The following is a 22,791-nucleotide window of genomic DNA, read 5'->3' as shown; positions in this document are numbered from 1 at the left end:
ACATGTATGCCAAGGCATACTGCACCCACATACACACATACATACAGCAATAATAAAATAAAATAAATTTTAATTTTAAAAAATGGTTGCCAGAGGGCATCGCCTATTGGTGCAGTACTGGACAAAGACTGGGGTAGCTGGAGTGGCAGGAGGTAGTTGGAAAAGAGGATGCAGCAGGTGTAACAGAGCAGTCCATACCTAGGCCTCTCAGTGACCCCATGCCCAGGTGATCCTGTAGTATTTTCTTTATGTGATCGAGCCTAATTGTGGTGCTGCTACTTGCCTGGCATCTGAGAAAATTACAAAAGAGTGGCAGGAAAAGTGAGGGCAGAGGACCTGGCATGGGGAATAAGGAATGAGAGACAAGGGTGAGGTTAGTCTGGAGCAAGGTTTAGGGAGGCCCCTGCAACTGTAACTGTTGGCCCTGGCCAAAGATGACATGATCACTGTGCATCTGAGTTCTGTGAACCAGGTCATGGAGTGTGTTCTAAAAACTGACTGGCCGAAAGAAAGAAAAAGAGTAGTCTATGGGTACAGCTTGGTGGTAGATCACCTATCTAGTATGGATGAGTTCAATCTCCAGCACTGCCTTCCCAAAAGTCTACAGTTAAGATCTCATTTATTGACATTTTCATCAGAGTATTCATGAACTGCTCTACTAGGGTGAACTAGAGGATAGGTGTATCTGAATATGCTGATAGATGATTGTCAGAAATGACCTAGCAGAGACGGGGTTGGAAGCAAATTCTCAAGCAAGTATTGATACCACCACAACAGACGAGGTGATTTTCAACCATTTATAAGAGTGCAGGTGGTGGGAGGAGCCCAAGCTTTAGTCACACCCCATTGAGTCTCAAAAGATTTTTAATGCAGGTCAGTGACCTGAAACATTAGCCTAATAGTGTGTTAGTCTAGTTGTCAATTTCAAAGTTGAAATTGGATTTTTTTCAGCAGTCTATAGGTGATAACTTGATTCTAGATAGCTTTTTTTACTTATTTATTTTTATTCTATGCATATGAATGTTTTGTCTGTATGTATATAAGTGCACCATGTGTGTGCATGTCTGTGCATAAGTACACAGAGGCCAGAAAAAGGCATTGAATCTCCTGGAACTGGAGCCATGGGTCACCGTTAGCTGTAATGTAGATGCTGTTGGAACCAAACCCAGGTCCTCTGCAAGAGCAGCCAGTGCTCTCTTAACTGCAAAGCCATCTCTCCAGCCCCAAGTCTAGATAGTTTTATCTTAGTATATAGACTATAAATTTCTTAGAAGTCTGTTTCTTAAGTATTTTTTAAGATAGTGACTGATATAGATGCTTAAAATATACACATAGAATTTTCATTCTTTTTTGTAGGTGATCAGATTGAACAAATTTCTCCTTAAAAATGGTTTACTAAGAGGGCTGGGCATCGTGGCGCATGCCATTAATCCCAGCACTCGGGAGGCAGAGGCAGGTGTATATCTGTGAGTTGAGGCCAGTCTGGTCTACATAGTGAGTTCCAGGCCAGTGGGGGCTACAGGGAGACCCTGTTTCAAAAAGCTAAAAAAAAAAAAAAGGCCAAAGCAAGAGGTTCATAAATTTTGAGGCCAGGCTAGGCTACGTAGCGACACCCTGTCTCAAAGTTTTTTGTAAAAAAAAGGATTATTTATTAATTTATATTAATTGGTGATATTAATCTAGTATTAAAGATAATGTTTTCTGGGCTGATTTAACCCCTCTACAGTCTCCCATATTCATTCTACTTTTTTTTTGGTCTTTTGAGACAGGGTCTCCCAGTAGCTTCAGCTGGCCTGGAACTCACAGAGATCTGTCTGCCTCTGCCTCCCCAAATGCTAGGAATAAAGGCACATACCACCATGCCCTGCTTCATTCTACTTTCTATTGGGAGGGATTCCTGTCTTTTTAAAGAGAAATGCCATATTTTATTGTCCTTGGACATTTATTGCCTTCCTCCTTCCCTGTTTCAAAAAGCACCCCCTCCCTTCCCCACCTCCAAGTCCTGGGGATTGAACAAAGCACTACTAAGCACTGTACTATAAGTGAGCTACATCTCTAGTCACACACCCCTTTAAATTTAAATTTCTTTTTTTAAAAAATTTATTTATTATTTTTATTTTATGTGTTTGAGTGTATTGCCTGCATGTAGGTAAGTGCACCCGTGTCGTGCAGTACCCATGGAGGACAGAAGAGGCTGTTGGATTCCCTGGGATTGGAGTTATGAACAGTTGTTAGCTGCCATGTGGGTGCTGGGATTCGAACCCAGGTCTTCTGCAAGAACAACCAGTGTTCTTAACTGCTGAGCTATCTCTCCAGTCTCTTAAATTTCTTTTTTAATTTTGAGAGTCCTTCTAAGTCAGGCTGGCCTGAAACTTGCATCCTGCCTCAGTGTTCCAAGTAGCCTGGGTTACAGGCAATTTCTTATTCTGTTTTGTTTTTTCAGATGAGCTTATTTCTAAATCTTTAACTGTTGGAACCACTTAACTTTCCCCATTTTAGTTCCCTTCCTCTTTGGTGTTCAAACTGTGTAGCTCTATGGAGGTGCTCATAACCTCTATAAGATGACATTTTTGTACTTACTGGGTGTCAAGACCAAGAATAGTGTGTCAACTCAGACACAGGCCCCTCTGCTGTGAGTTCATAAACCAGGTAGATTCCCTAAATCTCTTCCTGTATGTGCTGCTTTTAAGGTGGTTTTGTTTTTGCTTTTGTTTTTGTTTTTGATTTAGGCAGTCTCCCTGTAGCCCTAGCTGGTGACCTGGAACTCAGTATGTAGACCAGGCTAGCCTTGATCTCACAGAGCTCCTCCTACCTCTGCCTCATAAATGCTGAGACTAGGGGCTAGAGAGGTGGCTCAGTGGTTAAGAGTACTTACTGCTCTTGCAGAGGACCCAGGTTCAATTCCCAGCACCCACATGATGGCTAACAACCATCTGTAACTCCAGTTCCAGGGACTCTGACACCCTCTTCTGGGACACCTCCATGAGCATTGCATGACTCAGGAGTACTTAAAATAATACTTGTACACATAAAATAAAAATAAAAAAAATTTTTTTTAAAATGCTGGCACTAAAGGTATGCACCACTGGTCCTGGTCCTAGTATCTCATCTTTCTTTACATTATCTCCATTCCCTTCTGCCTTTTGAAACTTTTTATGCTTTTTGACTTGATCTAGAGTTGGGTAAGTACATCTCTCTTCTGCCTAGTAATTATTGTTTCTCCCTTCCATCTTTTCTGTTTATTTGTGTAGCATACCCCTCTTCTTTCTTTGGCCTATTCTTAGTTGCTTTTTTCTTTCTAAGCTTGAAATTTGGGGGCTTATTTGCTTTGAAGTTAGCTTTTTGTTTACTTGTTTGCTTGCTTGTTTAATCTTTTTGTGGTGCTGAGGTTGGAGCACAGGGCCTTGAATATGCTTTGCAAACACCCTAATATTGAACCACATATGACACTCAGAGCCATCCACTTAGACAACCTTATATGTCTCTGTCTCTTTGTCTTTCTCTCTCTCTGAGATGGGCCCACTGTGCAGTTCTGACTGGAGCTCACTGAGATCTGCTGGGGTTATGTGTACGAGTGTATTTCCTGTATATATGTGAGTGCACCTATGTCATGCAGTGCCTCAGCAGTCAGAAGAGGGCGTCGGATTTCCCCGTAACTGGAGTTAAGGACAGTTGTTAAGGACATATCCAGTATGTGGGTACTGGGAGTCGAATCCAGGTCCTCTGTAAGAGCAGTCAGTGCTCTTAACCCCTGAGCCATCTCTCCAGCTTCCCCAATTTACTGTATTTTTTTTTTTTAATGAATAAGCCGGTGTTACATAGTGTTCCCCTCCATTATTAGTACCTTTTTCTGGGTGTCTAGCTGTGTCCATTGGATTAGGATTATGTAAATTTCCTTAAAGTACTGCATAAACAAGGTAGTTTAAGTTTCTAGAGGGATTGTGCATTTCTGCCTATGGCATTTCCTTTTGTGCTCATTTCAGAGGCTCACACCTCACAAAATGTCTCACTGTAGGGAAGCAGATTTAAAGTACCCAGTGACAGCTGCTCCTCAATTTGTGACTCTGTATTCCATCACCATGATTTTAGCTCAGATTAGAGTGATTTTCTTTCTTTCTTTTTAAATATTTTTTTATTTTATGTGTATGAATGTTATGCATGCATGTAGGTAAGTGCACCCGTGTTGTGCAATGCCCGCAGAGGACAGAAGAGGCTGTTGGATCCCCTGGAACTGGAGTTATGAACGGTTGTTAGCTTCCACGTGGGTGCTGGGATTCAAACCCATGTCTTCTGCAAGAACAGTCAGTGTTCTTAACCGCTGAGCCATCTCTCCAGCCCCTAGAGTGATTTCTTTTTTTTAATCTTTATAAATAATCCCTAAAGGAATATCTGGGAACACTGTAAGACTGAAGCCCTAATATGATCTTTTAATCTTATATGACAATAAACTAAGTTGCAAATATATTTTTTTCTAAAATATATTTTTCTTTTAAAAAATATTTTTGTTTGTTTGTTTATTTATTTATTTATTTATTTATTTATTTATTTTTATTTATTTCTGCCCTGGAACTCACTATGTAGACCAGGCTGGCCTTGAACTCACAGAGAACCGCCTGCCTCTGTCTCCTAAGTGCTGGGACTACAGGCGTGCGCCACCATGCCCAGCTTAATTTTTTTTTTTAATATTTTCTTTACTATATTTTTTTATGTGTATGAATGTATTGCCTGCATGTATGTGAGTGCACCCGTGTCATGCAGTGCCTGCAGAGGACAGAAGAGGTTGTCGGATCCCCTGGAACTGGAGTTACGGACAGTTGTTAGCTGCCATGTGGGTTCTGGGATTTGAACCCAGGTCTTCTGCAAGAACAACCAGTGTTCTTAACCGCTGAGCCAGATCTCCAACCCCCTAAAATTCTTTTGTTTAGTAAATTATAGAAGGGAAAGCACATGCACGAAGAAAATTGTAATCACTCATAGTCCCTCTGCAAAAATAGATGGTGGGCCAGGCGTGGTGGCTCATGCCTGTAGTCCCAGCACTTAGGAGGCAGAGGCAGGCGGTTCTCTGTGAGTTCAAGGCCAGCCTGGTCTACATAGTGAGTTCCAGGGCAGCTGGGGCCACAGGGAGACCCTGCTTCAAAAAGACCAAAAAAAAAAAAAAGATAGTGGTTAATGTTTTAGTATGTTTCTTCTAATCTTTTTTTCTTTGTCTTGTTTTGTTTCGGTTTTTGAGACATGGTCTCATAGCCCACCCAAGCTTGCCTGGAACTCAGCAATTCTGCATCAGTCTCCAAGTGCTAGGATTGCAGGCATAAACCACCATATCTAAAACTTAATTTTTAAATTGCCTTCTTTTTTTTTTTCAGTCTTTTTAAGACAGAGTCTCCTTGTAGCCCCAGCTGGCCTGGAACTCGCCATGTAGACCAGGCTGGCCTTGAGCTCACAGAGATTCTCCTGCCTCTGCCTTCTAAGCACTGGGATTAAAGGCGTGCGCCATCACACCCAGTTTTAATTTACTTCTTCATTGTATAAATCTAGAAACTGAAAATTCACCTGTGGCCATTTATATCCTACTAAAACCATCTACCTTCTTTTGGTCTTTCATAGTCTTACTGGAAATAAAATACAATGGCTTCTTGGAATAAGTTCTCATATATTTCATGGGACTAGTGGACGCCAATAGAATACTATGATCCTTTTTGCCAATAGCAACCTTGGTGGAAAGTACATGTTATCTTAGCCATCTTTCTATGCTGTGACTACATCAGACTTGCTAAAAGCTTTATTCAATCAGGAATAATGCTCAGACTAGCCATCTCTATTCTTTGCCTGTTATTAGTGGTCTCCGTGGTTTCCTTGTGATTGTTGATCTATTGTGGCTTTATACATCTTCAGAAAACCCAAGACTGCCATCCATAACCATATTCCTTCAGAAACTTTTGGCCACTAGATAGTGTCATCCAGAAGTTTCTGAAGTAGTGACAGTGTTGGGTATGTATGCTACCCAGTAACATGAGCACTCTAGATGAGGCTAATGCAGCTGAGAAACTGATTTTTTAAATATTAAGCCAGGTGTGCTACACATACCTCTAATCTCAACCCTCAGGAAGTAGGATTCCGAGTTCAAAGCAAGCCTATGCTACATAGTGAGGCGTGTCTCAAAAAGTAAAAATAAAAGCAATGCAAAAAAAGTGACATACATAACTTGAATTGTACACATGGCTGATGGCCACCATGTTGGATAGCACAGCTCCAGATCATCCCAGTTGGTTCTACTAGCTCCTCTCTTGGGCAGGAATTTGTTTCTTTGGGTGTTTATAGCCATTGGGCTTTGCCTCAACCTGTTTTGTTGTGCTAGCAGTGTAGGTGATGATGGGATCAGCATCAGAACTGTTTATTTTTTATTTTTTGTTACGTTAAGGCTCAAACCCAGAATCTTGCACATACTAAGGCATGTGCTCCGTTACCAAGCTGTACTTGTAGCTCAGGGAAGAGCCGTTTCTAAGATGGGCTTCTTCATCAGATATCTAGGGGTCAACTTTGAGGAAGGTGTATATTAGAAGTTCTACACCTTCTAGAAGCTGTTGGGAAGACAGAATAAATATGCTATTACATAACAGTTTCTAAATAATAAAAGGACTTTTTAGGGAAGAGTTTATTATACTTCATGAAAAATTGAGTCAGAAGTATTTTGGGTTTTTTTCTCTTTCCAAATACATCACTCTCTGTCCTATTTGTACTCTTATGTCATGCCCTAGCAACTCTGGCATCCGAAATACTACAGCAGTGCCTGTGAGTCATCGCTGTTGATTTTCCCCCTTAGACATGACTATCGTGTAATCCCTTTTAGAAGCTTGATGAATTTCATTTGCAGCTTGTGGATATGTTATACTTTTTAAATGATTCAGTGGTTTGTTTGTTTTTCTTTTTTCCCATAGTTAGCTTCATAGGCTAAAAGGACTATGCCAGCCTATTAGGAGCTCTGTTCTGTTTTTCTCTCCTTTCTTTAGTGACATTGCTTTTCTTTCTTTATCTAATATTATTTTATTTTATGCATAGGAGTGTGTTGCCTACATATACATAAGCATGCCGTGTCATGTAATGCCCTTGGAGGCCAGAAGAGGACGTTAGACCCCCTGGAAATGGAGTTACGGATGATCGTTAGCCACCATATGGGTGCTGGTGTTTGAACCCCGGTCCTCTGCAAGAGCACCCAGTGCTCTTAACCGCTGAGCCATCTCTTCAGCCCTGACATTGCTTTTCTTAAAGAAAAAAAACTAACAAAAATTAGATTTGAAATCGTCACCTCTCCTCTATCCTTGGCTTTGTCCTCTTTCTAATCCTTTCTTTAAGTTCTAGATCTGAGTGCTTTTTTTCCTGTTCTTCATCTCTCTCAGTGTTGGCTTCTACTACCTTTCTTCCTAGATACTTACTACATACATCTGTTAAGGGTGAGCTTTCAGACTCTTGTTCCTATTTCACCCTTTTCCTACAATTCTCAGTGCTTTCTTCCATAGGAAGGCATGCAATCATAAGATTTGCTGGGCAACTAGGCTTTATCTTCACATTAATCTCACCTCTGAAAATGTAACCTGCACTAGCTCATCAAAAGCCCATCCTTGCTCTGAAGCTTTTCAATGAGAACTATTTAGTTTGTGAGAACCAGGAGGCTACCATGCACTGCTTTCACTGTGAACTAAATTTGTTGCACATTTGGGGAAACTGACTTTGTTTTCTGCCTTCTATTGACAGAATGGCACACGAAACTTCCAGGACTTTGACTGTCAGGTAAGGACTGTACAAGCCCAAAGAGGCTCTGTATGGGATCTCTCTCTACAGTGCCTTCCTTCCTGTGCTGGTGATCTTAGAGAAGTGCATCTTTTGTTGTTATTTGTATTTTCTTTTGTTTTGCTTTGTTTTGAAGCAGGGTCTTACTCTCTAGCCCAGGTTGGCCTTGAATTTATGGTAATCCCTCCTGCCTCAGCCTCCCAAGTGCTGGGATTTTAGGCATGAGCCACCATGTCTAGCTAGAAGTGGATCTCTTATTGCTAATTATGACTTCCTAGTGCTCTTTTAGTCATTGGATCAAGTGTATTTAAAATGATTTGCTATTATGTTAAAAAGTGCCTTCCAGGAACCTATCTGGTGACTATGTTTCTTGGTTGAGCTGTCCATGACTGAGATCTCCTTTCCTCCAATGATATTTGTCACAAGTGGCAAATGGAAGGTTGTTACCAAACTACAGATAAAATACATGATGGGCAGTTTGGAGGAGAGACATCTCAATAGCAAAATCCTTTCCTAAAAGAAAATACCAAATTACTATTAATACAAAATGAAGGTTTCTCTTGGCTTTATGTTTAGAAATGAAAATCTAGCCTGACTTACTAATATTTTCCTAAGTGGTACTGTTCTCCCTAATCTACTTTTTGTCTGTAGCTCTATTACCAACTTGAAAATCAATAAAATGAACCAGCAATTCTCTACCCACCTACTTTGTCCATTAACTAGTCCTGAAAGAAATCTAAGAAGGGAATGAGTACATGGATATATAGGAAGCCTGGTAAGCCCACACAGCAGACACTTCCACTTTGAGCTAGATGCCGTAGCAATGACTTGAAGTGGACACAAAGGGCACTGGTGAGAAAGGACAGTGCTTCAGGCCCTGCTCCTTGCTTCTACTATTCATCTACCCTGTATACCCACAGGCAAATAGTTGTTTTCAAGATGCACTTATGTTAAGTACAGTCTTTGTAGTGTTAGCTTCAACAGAAAAGCTAGTATCTGTTTACTCCCCAGTTTGGGGGAATAAGAAAAAAAAAGAACTAATACTTACTACACTGGCAAACCAGTTATAATTATTGGCTACTACTATAGAATATCTGCTAGATACCCATGATCTCCAGAATGCATGTTTTAGACAAAGAAAATCAGTGTTATAAAATTTTTATTATTGGGCAGGTGTGGTGGTGCATGCATGCCTTTAATCCTAGCACTGAGGAGGCAGAGGCAGGTGGATCTCTGTGAGACTGCTCTATATAGTGAGTTCTAGGCCAACTGGGGCTACAGTGAGACCCTGTAGCAAAAAACCAAAATAATCCAACTTTCATAACTTGTTATTGGGTGATTGGGACTGAAATCTCATCCTGAATTTGTTACTTACTCTTTCCCTAGATAAGTCTGGAGCTAAGATGTTTTAGGGATGTGATTTGTCCTTAAAGCTGAGACACATCCGATGAGGCTTGCTGTAGAAGGGACAGGCTCATAGCATTATTCCTGAATCCCAGTTCAAAATACTTTCTGGTGTAACTGTTTGTTCTTTATGTATGTGACAGAATCAGCCTAGTGTGCTCAGGAGTCATTTGCTGTAGGCAATGGATCCTTTATTCAGATTTGAAAGTCGTACTACTTTTGATAAATTGTAACAGTAGGGGCGGTCAAAATTGGGTTTAGATATTTTTAATTTAATCTGACTTTGCTTATGCTTTGGACCCTAGATTGAATCTGTTGGCGTTGATTGCTTTTGATATAATTTGCCTAGAAGGAGACTATTTGAGATAGGGTGGCAGTGGGAGTCAAGGTAAGGCACTACAGAGATAGTATGTGCTCAGAGTGTGGGAGCACTTGTTTTCACCACATGCTGAAGTTAGTAAATTAAAACCATCTATTCTTCTGCTTTACTATTTTGTATATATAATAAACCCTCTACCCCTGCCACTCCCCCCACCCCACCACCCCTTTCCCTGTGCTTGGGATTGAACCTAGGGCTTTGCTATGCTAAGCAAGCACTATACCACTGAGTCTGGCCTCAAGATATTTTTTCCTACATACGTATAATTAAAGATTTATGTGAAATTGAGTTTAATATTAAGGTAAGAGGACTTAGTGGGTAAAAGCACTTGCCACGCAAGCCTGACAACTGGGGATTGAATCAGGTTGTCCTCTGAAGTCCACATGCGCCCTATGGCATGTCCCCTCCTACTCCAGTAAATAAATAATTATAACAAAATTTAAAGAAAATTTAAAGAAAGAAGGAAGGAAGAAAGGGAGGGAAGGGAGGGAGGGAGGGAGGGAAAAAGACTTTATGTGGTGGTATGTACCTATAATCCCAGCACTCCTACAGTGAGCTTTTACACATGCACCATGGAGTGCCTTCCCCAACAATAAAACATTTTTAAAAATTGGGGCTGAGAATATAGCTCAGTGGTAGAGTACTTCCCTAGTGTGTGTGTGAGGCCCTGGGTTCAACCCCCAGTACTGAAAATTTAGCAGTAAAAATTTTCTCGTGTTCCTGACTGTTTTGTACTGTGACTTCTCATATTGTTGTTTTAAGGTTTGCCTGTATTTAGAACCTACTGTAACATACTTTCTTTTGTAATGTATCTGATTGATTAGAAAGTTTAAACATTATTTTCACCTTAGTGTAAAAATACAGAAGTTTTCATTTTTTCCCCTTTAATCCTGCCAAAATAAAATATTCACTTTTGCATTAAAAAAGCCTTCCAAAAATTATTGATACTTTGAGTGAAACTTTAGTATCTTCTGGAATTGTGAAATATAGCTTTCAGTTTAGATCTGATACAAATAGAGTGATGGCAGGTGTTACTGTCATGTTTGTCACTACTTTGGGATGTGTAGATTCTCTGAGTTATAAAGAAAAACTGGTACCCGGTGTGCTGGTGCATGCCTTTAATCCCAGCACTCAGGAGGTAGAGGCAGGTAGATCTTTGTAAGTTCAAGGCCAGCCTGGTCTGCATAGCAAGTTCTAGGCCACCTGGGGCTACAGGGAGACCCTGTCTCAAAAAGACCCCAAAAAAAGAAAGAAAGAAAAAAAAAAAAGAAAAACTGACTATGGATATAGCTTAGTAGTAGAGTACTTGTCTAACGTGTAGGGCCTAGAGTCAATCCCAGCCCCCAGCATCACAGAACAACAGCAACAAGAAAAATTATAGGTCCTTTTTTTCCCTCTCTTCCTCCTTCTCCTCCTCCTCCTCCTCCTCCTCCACCTTCTTCTTCTCTCTCTCCCTCTCCTTCTCTTTCTCTCTCTCTCTCTCTCTCTCTCTCTCTCTCTCTCTCTCTCTCTCTCTCTCTCTCTCTCTCTCTCTCTCTCTCTCTCTCTCTCTCTCTCTCTCTCTCTCTGTATTAAAGGCATATTATGTGATGATGTGGAGACAAGGTATGGCTGGGTCAGAATCCAGCAACAGCCTAAGACCTAAGAGATAGAAGAAGTCTAGAATGTGAGAAGTCTAGAATGGCCCAGTTTACATGAGGCTTCCTAGATATCCATGAACATTGTTGGGAAAGACAGCAGAACAGATGTCAAGCTGGCATAGTTACTAAATAGAAACACATTGCTTGGTATTAGTGTTGTCCACTAGAACAGCTGTGCCGCAGGGTAAACAGAAACCATCTACCCAGGGTTTCCTATGGGTCTTGATTTTGCCTGAGAAAAATCTTCAAAGAATCTTTGATAGTATCATCAGGAAATCATCTTGTATCAAATCTTGTATCATCTTGTACCAAACTCACAACTTAAGTCTAAACTGCAATTTTCTGCTGTTTTCTTTACTAATCAACTACATGATCTTTTTCAAAAATCAAAATGTAATTAAATGCATACAATTTCTCCTGGTTCTTGTCCCAAGTGAAATCATTGCTGTTTAGCTCCTCTGAAGTAAACACAAGTTATAATATGGATATAAGAGTAGAGGGAAGGGGATTCAAAATGGCATTCTTACAACTGTTAAGAAAGGATAAAAGAACCTGCTACCTAATGACACAGTGAACAGCATGCTTACTGTCCATCTAGCCACTGTAGTGCTTCAGGACTCTTCTCTGTGTGACTGCTTAGAATCTTGGAACCAGAGCTTGGACAGATGGTATAGCTTCTCTGTACATATGATATGTTGCCATAAGAAAAATAACACTTATTTCATGATCATTAAAAGCAAATTTAGAAAATTCAGAAAGCATAGAATTTAAAAATTGCCTATAACCCTACTTCTTAGAGAAAACTACCTATCCTATTTCTAGTTTTTATTTTTATATTCTGGTTATCAAGAGTATGTTGTCATGCTGAATATTTAGATGGCATAGAGAACTATCTAGTAGATAGAGAAAACTCATCATCCCATAGTCAGTCCTTTTAATATGCCTAGTGTTAATACATTTTTTTTTTGTCTTTGTCTTTTTGAGACAGGGTCTCCTTGTAGTCCCAGCTGACCTGAACTCACTATGTAGACCAGGCTGGCCTTGAACTCGCAACAATCCACCTGTCTCTGCCTCCCGAGTGCTGGGATTAAAGGCGTTCGCCACCATGCCCGGCTAATACATATGTTTTTAATTTGTATACAAATGCATTGTTTATTCTATGGCTACGATATTGGATATACATGTTGTATTCTCTTTTCTGACTTAATGTTAGTATACAATCTTACTTCCAAGACATTTTCAATCTCATAAAAATAATTTCTAGGGTCTAGCGGTTGAGATCAGGGATACATGTTTTAATGGCATGCTTGAGGCCTTGAATTCAATTCCCAGCACTGAACCAAAACAAAAGAAGGAAATGAAAAAAAAAATAATAGCTACCAATTGTTTCATTATGGCCATACTGTGGCTTACCCATCCATTATTTTTTGAAATCAGATTTCTTATGATATGTTCAGTTTACCTATCTTTTTGTGCACAAATTTTATCTACCCTTTGTATTAGATAGAGCCTTAGAATACGAATATTTAAGGCCATCCAAGGCTAGCATGATCTACATAATGGTTTCTAGGCCAGCTATGGCTACAGGGAAACCCTGTTTCAAAAAATAAAAACAAAGAATACTTAAGGAACTTGTCATGTCTTTTCAAATTTCCTTCCAGTTTACCCAGTGGGCACTGAATAGGTATCAGTGAAGAGTAAAAAACTGTTGTCTGGCAGGATGTATTCATCCAGTAGAGAAGGCTGGTAATGAATGGTGTAGTTTCTAGGCTCATGAAGGCCCAGCCAAGGATTGAGTAATTTCATGCTGCCTGTTTAATTGCAGTTGCCCTTCAACAGTCTCATTGTGAGGACCAGATTTTAGTACACAGTCAAATCGATGTATGACTACTTCAAAAGTGCTCAACTAACTTTAAACCCTTGCAGATCATTGTTTACCAAGAAGGAATTAAGTGAATTTGACCCCACCTAATATGCAACAAACAACCCCCACCAAAACAAAAGCAAACCAAAATTGCAGAAAGTCTCGGGGGTGGGGGGAGGGAGGAATTGTGAAAAAAGGCTAGCAATAAAAATTTAAAAAGCACAAAGAGGAAGGGGTAGGTTGACAGTATTTCCAGTTCTCCTGGGGGAGGCCTTGTAAAGGGAAACTACAGGATAGGAGCATGAAGTTGACGCAGGTTATTTAATACAGACTGTAGCAGGCGGTTGGACCATAGCTATCCTCAAACACCATCTCTCAGTGGAACTTTCAAGATATTTACTTCACTTAATTCCTTCTTGGTAAACAATGATCTGTAAGGGTTTAAAGTTAGTTGAGCACTCCCTACCACCCCAGACACGGTCTTGCTATGTAGGCCTGGCTGGCTTGGGAGTCACAGAGATCCTCCTGCCTCTCTCAGTGCTGGGATTAAAGGTATCTATCACCATCTCTGGCTATAGTCCCACATTTATTTATGTACATGTACATATGTGAGTACATAACACATGTATGTGGATGCCTGTGAGACCAGAAGAGGGCATCAGATCCCCTGAAACTGGAGTTACAGGTAGTTGTGAGCCACCCAACTTGAGTGCTGGGAGCAGAACTTGGCTGTGCCTGAGAGCAGGAAGTACTCCTTAACCACTGTACTATCTCTCTGTTCTGTACTATTTCTCTATTCCCTCTTTCAGGAAAAGCTCAAAGTCCTTTTTTAAAAATCACATCCTGTATCCCCTCAGTTCCCTTTTCTGCTGTAATAGAGGATTTACTTTTCCAGTGGACCATGTCACATCACATACATGATGGCTACCAGCTTTGCAAAGCTCACAGCCCAGCAGCCACATTACTGAGAAAAGAAGATCTTTACCTTAACGTTAGGAGAAAGTCTGGAGGAGGACTCTCATTGGTAGGGAAATGGTCACACATGAGTATATGGGTGTCATGTACTCCTGAAACACACACACTGTGGTTAGAGTTTTGTGAGACTGGTTATTTGCGAATTTTTTTCTCATTGTCAACTAAGTAAAGCGATACTGGAGCTAGCTATGAAGGAGAAAAAGACATTTTAGGGTGACATATTGCAAAAAGATATTTTCAGATGAAAAATATAACTTGTGAGAAGGCTGGGAGTTGTAGGTGGTTGCAGAGTAAAAGTAGATGCTTATAAGTGTTGCTTGAACTAGACTGGGGAGTGTGAGAAGTAAGAGGGGAGAGAGTTAATGCCAGAGACAGGGAAAATGTGTCATAGAGCTTTAAATAGGAAAATGTAATAGGGTAGAGGCTAAGTGATTGACAGATGTTTTACTTTGAGATTAAACAAAATTGTGTGAGTCTTAACCTCTGTACAGGAATAAGGTAGTAGGGTATTATACCAAATATTCCTATATATGTTGGATTTGGGTGGCTCAGTGGTAGCACAATTGCCCCAAAAGGGCCTGAGCTCCGTACTTAGCATCACATACATATATACACACAATTCCCATCAAAAAATGGAAGGTCATACTGTAGCCTGCTTTTTAAAAATAAAATAAAATTGCCTACTAACAAAAGTGTTGACACGTCCTAGAGGGGGAAGAAGTAGTGACAGGCATGAAGTGACCATAATTTAACTGATACAAATGACAAGAGAGAGGCAGCATGTCTAGCTAAAGGGAGAGGACTTCACAAAAGATGAAAATTGGTGATTATGAGATATTGGTAATATCCCAACTCAAAGTGTTAAAATGATTAAGATGTCATCTCGCATTGGGAGGGAGAGGCCGTTCAGCACAGAGAAGGACGTCCAGGACCTGTGTGAATTCAGGCTGTTCACAAGCCTGGAGTATGAAGGGATCTGGTTCACAAACTATACAGCCGTGGAGATAGTCACCAGAGCCTGTGAGATGCTATCCTGGGCTATGTCCCTTGAGCACATTGTGGAGTCCCATTCTAGAATCGGGGGGAGGGGGTTAGAAGTTACTAGAGTAAAAGCCAGTAAGACAGATCAGGGTTGATAATAGCAGAAAGACAGCAGTGGCTCACGCCCTTGGTGATTTGACCATTGAATTAGCTCCACAGCCAGGGTCTCTGTACCTCTTCCCCCATCTAGAGTCTCCTTCAAGTTATCCATACACTGGTTTACACTGGATATCTATACACAAATCCCCATGGAGGTGGTGCCTTCTTTCTTGTCACGTGTTCCTCCCTGACAATTTACACTCACATTCTTTGAAAAGAAAAACTCTGAGATGTTGATAACACAAGGCAACAGACCAAAATAGGACAACAGATAGACCTAGGTCTTTTGGCCCTTTGATACTTTGATTGTTACATAATTTGAAGGAATATTATGGGGAGGTATGGACTAAGCTCTCCTTGAAAGGTTGAGAATTTGTAAGGACCCAATTTTGACTTTGAGTTTCGAACCCTTTATGAATGATGATAAAGCAGCTACTTTGCTCAGTTCCCTACCTCTGTCCCTGTAAAGTGTCCTTGCTTATTCCCATTTGTCACAGCTCCATTTCATCATTGTTTTATCCTTCCCTGATAGCTTACTCTCTACCCACTCGCACCCATACCACTACCAACTACCTGACTTTGGGGAGCGCCTGTGTTTAAGGCCACATTGTAATCTCGTGTTTTCCTTGGGTTTCATGCTATAGCTTATCTGAGGCTGAAATGGGTTATTTAAGCAGGATTTTACTAAAGTTTTAGGTAAAGTAGAAGGAAGGTTCTACCAGTGGATTGTCAGGATGACAAATTTCTGGGACCTTTCTTGAACTGTAGTGTCAGTGCAAGTCGAGAGGACTTACCCTCTTTCCTCCTGTTCTTATTTCCTCCTATATTTGTCTCAATCATGAGAGATACTAATGCCTCCTTGAGTTCCCTTTCAGAATCCATTCCCTTCCTTCAAGAAACAAAGCCCTAAGTTTAGCTTATCTTCCACTACTGTACATGTTAAATATGTATAGATAAACACAGTTCAGGTGCTCTGTTATGAAATATCCATAGTAGTGATTTATGGCACATAGTCTTCTGCATTTTGCTCTTACTAGTCATTGTGGATTTTAAGAATTTATTGTTTATGCTTCTACTGCTAATTTACTCATTTTTATTCTGTTATATAAATAAGTCACAACTCATTTCTCAGTATCCCTACTAAAGCATATGTGAGTTGTTTTAGTTACATGAACATGATTGATTGTTTTGTGTTACGACTATATTTGAGATTCTTTTTGTTTTGTTTTGTTTTTCTTTTGTTTGTTGCCATGTTTGCTCTTGTTTTGTTGGTTTGGAGGTTTTTTGGGGTGTGGGTTTTTTGAGACAGGGTCTCCCTGTATCCCTAACTGGCCTAGAACTTACTAGGTAAACCAGGCTTGCCTGGAAATCACAGACATCCACCTGCCTCTGCCTCAGAGAATGCTGGGATTAAAGTATGTGCCACCATGCCTGGCTAAGAATTTCTTTAGATGTGCCTGAGGGGAGAATTGTGACCAGGGCTACCTAAGGAGATACTCTCAGAAAAATATAAATAAAAATGAAAATTGCTATAAGTCAGGCCCGTCTTTACTTGATTAGAAATTGCCAAATTGTTCTTCAGGATAGTTGTTCCAATTTACATATTTTCCAAGGGTACATGTGAGTTCTACATTCTTATATCAAATAGCATCTCATGGAATTCAGTTTGCACTTTCTCGTACTTTCCATAGTCCCAGCTGGCCTGGAACTCACTATGTAGACCAAGCTGGCCTTGAACTCACAGAGATCCACCTGCCTTTGCCTCCTGAGTGCTGGGACTAAAGGTGTGCGTCACCATGCCTGGCCGCTTCCTTAATTTTCTATAACAATACTGTTTGGCTTTTTTATAGCATTTATCATAAGCTATTATGATGTGTTGGCTGGTTTTTGTTTTCATTGTTTGACTCCCTATTTAGAACATAATATTTCTAAGGCAAAAATCACATCCCTCTGGGTTGCTTTCTGGTCCTCAGAGCTCAGACCAGAGTGTGGCATATAGTAAGGGTTCAGAAAATAGATATTTGATGAACTAACTTGGGGTATGGAGGGAGGGTCTTTCGGTAAGTCTGGTATATCTATAAATGCCTGTGCAATAACAAGGATCTGTTTCTCTATATTTTTCCTATCCATCTCTATGCCTTGTTTCATCACCATCTCACAATATCTGATTTTATTCTTCATTTCTTTCCTTTATTTAAGCTGTCCGATGGGCTTCAGTAGGCAAAATCATTAGCCAGGAATAACACATTAAAACATGCATACCATGAATCAGTAGCAATATCTTTCTGCTCTGGCCTGGAGCCTAGGATTTGAGATAGGCTGAGGTCCTATTAGGCAGAAATTGTCTTTGCACATCAGAGAAGCCAAAGCTATGATGAGGTTCATTATTACATAGAAAAGTTTATTGAAAGCCCTTTGCATTTATTGGGATTCTTACTGGGAGAATTAATCCTGTCTCATCCAATGTGAGACTTTCTGAGACAGATGCAGACTTCATCATCACAAATTCGTGAGGCTAGGTGTTAATTTTTTTTTTTAGAAATGTAAAAGTTGGAGAGGTCTAGAATAAATCTCCGTGTTCTGCCATGTCTCTTTCCCGTGCACCATTCTTAGTGCTGCAGGCATTCCCAGCAGCACCAATTACAAACCTTCTGGCTTTACTTGGTTCGCTGAGCTGAGCTCTGCTCTGTTCTGACTACTTCTAAAGCTTAACTTTGCCTTGGTTAACATCTTATGAGATATATGGAGCAAACTAGTCAGTACAGCTTAAACCAGAAGCAATCCAAGATATCCCTGTGCTCAGAGCACACACAGAGCTAAGACCAGGAGTTAGAGTAGTGGGCAGTGGGCATGCCTCCTAAAAGCTTCCTCGGTTACTTGTAAACACCAAGCCCAGGATGGAGTCTTTCAGTCCCAGACACAAATTCCTAAGGAAGGATGCTGATACCACATGACCAGATGCCTTCCTACCTCTGGGAAGCCATGGCCAAAAGATTGTAATTCTAACCAGACACACTGTTTGGTGTCTACTGAAATTATCCACAACTGGACATATGTTCAAGAGTTTTTTGAAGGCTATGACTTTTTATCCAGGAACAACTTTGTATCTTCTGTTCCCTTAACTGTTCTTTTTCTAAGACTTAATATGACTCTGTCCAACAGCCAATTGCAAATTTATTCTTAGCAGATCCTTGATTTCTTAAACTCCTAAATGAGCTTTGAGGATGACAAGGGGTATTTTTCTATGTATGTGTTTTTTTTAAATTATCTATCTGGTTAGAAGGATTAGAAAGTACAAACACTATATAACACAGCATCTCTCTGGTACACTTATATTTCATTAAGCCTTTGCTGAGACTTTATCTTTTTGCAGGAACATGACATAGAAACACCCCATGGTATGGTCCACGTCACCATAAGAGGCTTACCAAAGGGAAACAGACCAGTTATCCTGACATACCATGACATTGGACTCAACCGTATGTATTTGATTTACAGGTTCACTCTTTATCATGGTGCATAATCTTTGTATATTAAGGAAACAATAGTATTCTAATAGAGATAGTCTTCCTCTTTCTTAACTAGCTGTCTTTATTGCTAATATTTATCTATAGTTAAAATTAAAAATTTCTGGAAATTGTGCAGGACAATGTGTTTTCAAGGGTACTAGAATTATATTTTGCATGTCATGTCTGCTTAATTATCAAAGATTATATAATGAACTGATTAAGAATATGGAGCCAGGGACTGGAGAAGGGTTAAAAGCACTGGCTGCTCTTGCAGAGGACCTGGGTTCGATTCCCACCACCCACATGATGGCTAACAGCTGTCTCTAATTCTAGTTTCAGGGGATCTAATGCCTTCTTTTTATCTCTACAGGCATTGCATGACACAGTGCACTTAAACATGATGCAGGCAATGTATTCATACATATAAAATAATAATAAATAAAATATTTTTTTAAAAGAATGTAGAGCCAAAGTCTGTTTTACTGATTTCTTGGTTTTGTTGGGTGGTACTTGAATTGAACGCAAGACCTTGCTCATGCTAGGTAAGTGTTCTACCACCAAACTATATATCCCCCTAGCCCATGTTTTCTTGTTTGAGGTTAGAAAATTCAGTTTTAACTTAATTTTGTTGTGAGAAACTCACTGAATTATTAAAAGTATACTTTTTGCAGCCTGTATTTGTTACTTTAAGTAACCTCCTGTGAAACTGGAGCTGTGGTCCCCTCACACAAGACTGGTCCCTACCTGTAAGCCATGATTCCACATTCCTCTGGTGGTAGGCTGATGGTGGAGCAGATTGGAGGATGGAGAACTTCCTGATATTGGGGAGCAGTTTCAGTCCTCTCGGAATGACTGCATTCCACACAGCTGCCTCCCCCGAGGTCCCAGGTTGTGTGTGGTAATGACTTTGTCTCTGTGTTAGACTGATGCTAGGGACAAGGGAGTTCTTGGTCATTTACAGATTCTAATCTTGAGAGGACTGAGTCTCTAGAATTGTCTTCCCACCTTCCACATGTGGTTGAGGGGATCCAGTCCTTGATGTTGCACCTCTCCCATTCCCAGGCACCAAGGGATTTTCCATCATTTTTCTGCAGCCCAAGTGTACCTTTACCTGTGCCCTACAGAAAATGTAAAACACCTAATTGGACTAAAAAATCACAATCTGGGAAGTTAAAAAAAAAAAAGACAACTTTAATAGTTAAACTGATATAATTCTCAAAGTAAAAATATGTAATTGTAATTAAGAATATAAATTCATAATTTTATATGTCTACTACAATTTTGAGTAATTTTTCCTGACAAACTGCACTACTAAACTTCAACAATACTGTGAAATTTATCACTGCTGCTGTAATGTGAGCTTGGCATTTACTTCCTTCCGAATTCTCCAACTTATACAAAACTTTTCTATGTAATCATGTTATTGTTTCCAAAAGTAATCCTAATAAAATTTTTAAAAAGTAAAATAATCATTAGACAATTTGTAGTAGGTATATGTGAAACACATGAATTTCACATTCAAACTTGAGTTCCAAACAGAAGATATCTCATTATTCACACACAGATATTCTAAACTGCAAATCCATAGCACCTCTGTTAACAAGCATTGCAGAAAAGAGATACTAACATGTAGTATGAGATTAGGCTGTAAGCCAGGCATGGTGTAATCTCAGCACTTGAGGAGGCTGAGATAGGATTATGTTCTCAAGGCTAGGCTCTAGCCATAGTGCAGAGTCTGAAACCTGTAACCTTCATGCTGCTCTGGCTTTCAGAGATGGCCTACATTTGAGTTGACAGTCCAAGGCTGGCCCTTAGCATGAGAAGTAATGAAGGCCCTATACTAAGAGGGTAGAAATGACACAGCATCCCCTCTGAGACCACAGCACTTTATTTTGTTTTGTTAGTTTTTTGAGACAGAGTCTCCCTGTAGCACTAGCTGACGTGGAACTCACTATATGGACCAAGCTGGCCTCAGTCTCACAGAGATCTACCTGCCTCTGCCTCTCAAGTGCTGGGATTAAAGGGCTGTGCCTTCACACCTGACCCTTGTTTTGTTTCTTGAGATAAGGTCTTCCCTGTAGCCACAGCTGGCCTGAAACTTGATAATGTAGACCAGACTAGCTTGCTCTCATAAAGATCTGTCAGCTTCTGACTCCCAAGTGCTAGGATTAAAGGTATGCTCCACCACACTTAACAATACCATGACACTTTTGGTAAGAGACATGCTCCCATGTGGGAAATGTCAGCAGCTGAGGATCCCTCTAGCCAGGGTCATAGGGAATGGTCAGCATCTTCTTGTCAGAGCCAGGAATAAGATGCATGTAAAACAGCGTTATGGATATGAGATCATTTTGTGGATCACCAAGAGACCCAACAAACATCCACAAAGTGGTTTCTATTCTGCATACATTGCATGGAGTTGAGAATGAATTGTTTTCCAACCACCAAAGTGCCTCCTATTGAGTCTTCCGGCAGCTTAAAGCACACACTTTGTCCAGACTCCTCACATAAATGGAATTGTGATTAGAAGGAAGTGAACGAACAATGTCACAACATTGCCTGAGCAGAGGAAAACTGGGGAGAGATGGAGGACTTGTGATCTACGGTTATTTTTATCTTATAGATAAATCCTGTTTCAACACATTCTTCAACTTTGAGGATATGCAAGAGATCACCCAGCACTTTGCTGTCTGTCATGTGGATGCCCCAGGCCAACAGGAAGGGGCACCCTCCTTCCCAACAGGGTAAGACCACAGGGGAGATCTCGGATGCATGCAGTCCAAAGAGCCAATGGCTGGGCTAAAGGGAGAGCAGTATTGTGTGTCCCTCCCACTTGATGGGCTCACGGTTGACAGGTGAAGTCCCTTGCCTGTGGTCTTCCTGTTTTCTGCCTTTGGTCTCAGAAGCTTGTGTGTAAGTCTGCTGGGGGATACTGGATGTTTTCCCATAGCCAGGAATGTCTCTGCACAGCTGGTGGGACCTGGGTTTCTATAATCAGAAAGCTTAATGTGTCTGAAACACCCACTTCCACTGACTTTGGTCTGTCCCCTACTCATCTCTTTTACATCTGTCATTTTTGTGTCTCCAGAACTGATGACTACATAGGCCTGGACTCAGACTCCTTTGAACCTCCCTGGGAGGACCTCTCCATCTGAGCTCCCATCTAGGGATGGATTTGGGGTATCTGGGTAACCATTTATTCTGAAGCCGGGGGTACCTCCTGACTGGCCTTGGCACTCAACATTATCCTAAACCTTCTCTGCGTGTCAGAGTCCCAGGCTTCCAATCGGACATGTTGTCAATGGAGAGGGCTTTGGGAGGAGGAGTGGGAGCACATGCTGTGCAGGGCTCATGCTTCCTCTCCTCCACTCCTCCAGAATCGTGTGCTGCCTTGGCCAGTGACTGTGGTAGAATACACACTGCAGGCAAGGAAGAGCCTGCACCTGCCTAGAACCCTCCAGATACTGCTTCAATGCTTTGTCTCTTAGCTCACTTGATTCACACAACCATACGGGCTACACACACCAGTACACAAATAAGGAGAAGAGCTGGACTTTCAACCCAAATAGGATAGCTGCAGAATCTGTTTACTCTCTCCTTGTTGTTGTGCCTCTCAAATGCGAGTTTTCTGGTGGCCACTGGATATCAAACCAGCTGTTCTCTGATGGTGCACAAATAGTTTTGAGAACACTGCATCTGTCCTTAACAGAGCTAGGCTGACTTCCCTGTTGGTTGTAGAGCAGATCCTGCCTCATATGGCATATGGGAGGCCATTTACTCTGTGTGTGTGTGTGTGTGTGTGTGTTACAGAGTTCAAGACCACTGGGAAAAGACCACCAGACTCAAGTCAGATTTTAGTTAGCCAAATTTATTTGCTACAGCAAGACTGACAGTCTCCAGAGGCCAGAGAAGGTACTGCAGTGAAGCAGGGAGGGGAAGGGGGCTTTTAAAGGCAGAAACCACAGCTGCTTCATTCCTGTGGAATTAGTAGTTGCACAGACAGTGGGGTCACACTGACCCTTAAATGCAGCAATAAGCAAGTTTACAGAAGCCAAAACAAGCAGTTGTTAATCATTTTCTTAACAGATGTATAGA

The 22,791-nt window shown here is 40.8% G+C and overlaps 1 protein-coding gene and 1 non-coding gene across 2 annotated transcripts in view; both read left to right on the top strand.

Moving 5' to 3' along the window:
• Positions 1-22,791, top strand: part of LOC103748516 (protein NDRG3) — a gene marked incomplete in the record, with an annotated part of 78,446 nt that overhangs the window by 23,333 nt on the left and 32,322 nt on the right. Inside the window, 3 exon segments of the mRNA XM_017802723.2 lie at positions 7,750-7,785; positions 18,561-18,666; positions 21,320-21,440. Of these exon segments, the coding sequence (XP_017658212.1) occupies positions 7,750-7,785; positions 18,561-18,666; positions 21,320-21,440 (263 nt within the window).
• Positions 426-505, top strand: LOC115067387. The gene has a single exon (XR_003846802.1).

This window comes from Nannospalax galili, unplaced genomic scaffold, assembly GCF_000622305.1.
Source record: "Nannospalax galili isolate Female #2095 unplaced genomic scaffold, S.galili_v1.0 scaffold2126, whole genome shotgun sequence".
NCBI lineage: Eukaryota > Metazoa > Chordata > Mammalia > Rodentia > Spalacidae > Nannospalax > Nannospalax galili.
This window is presented reverse-complemented; position numbering and strand designations above follow the sequence as displayed.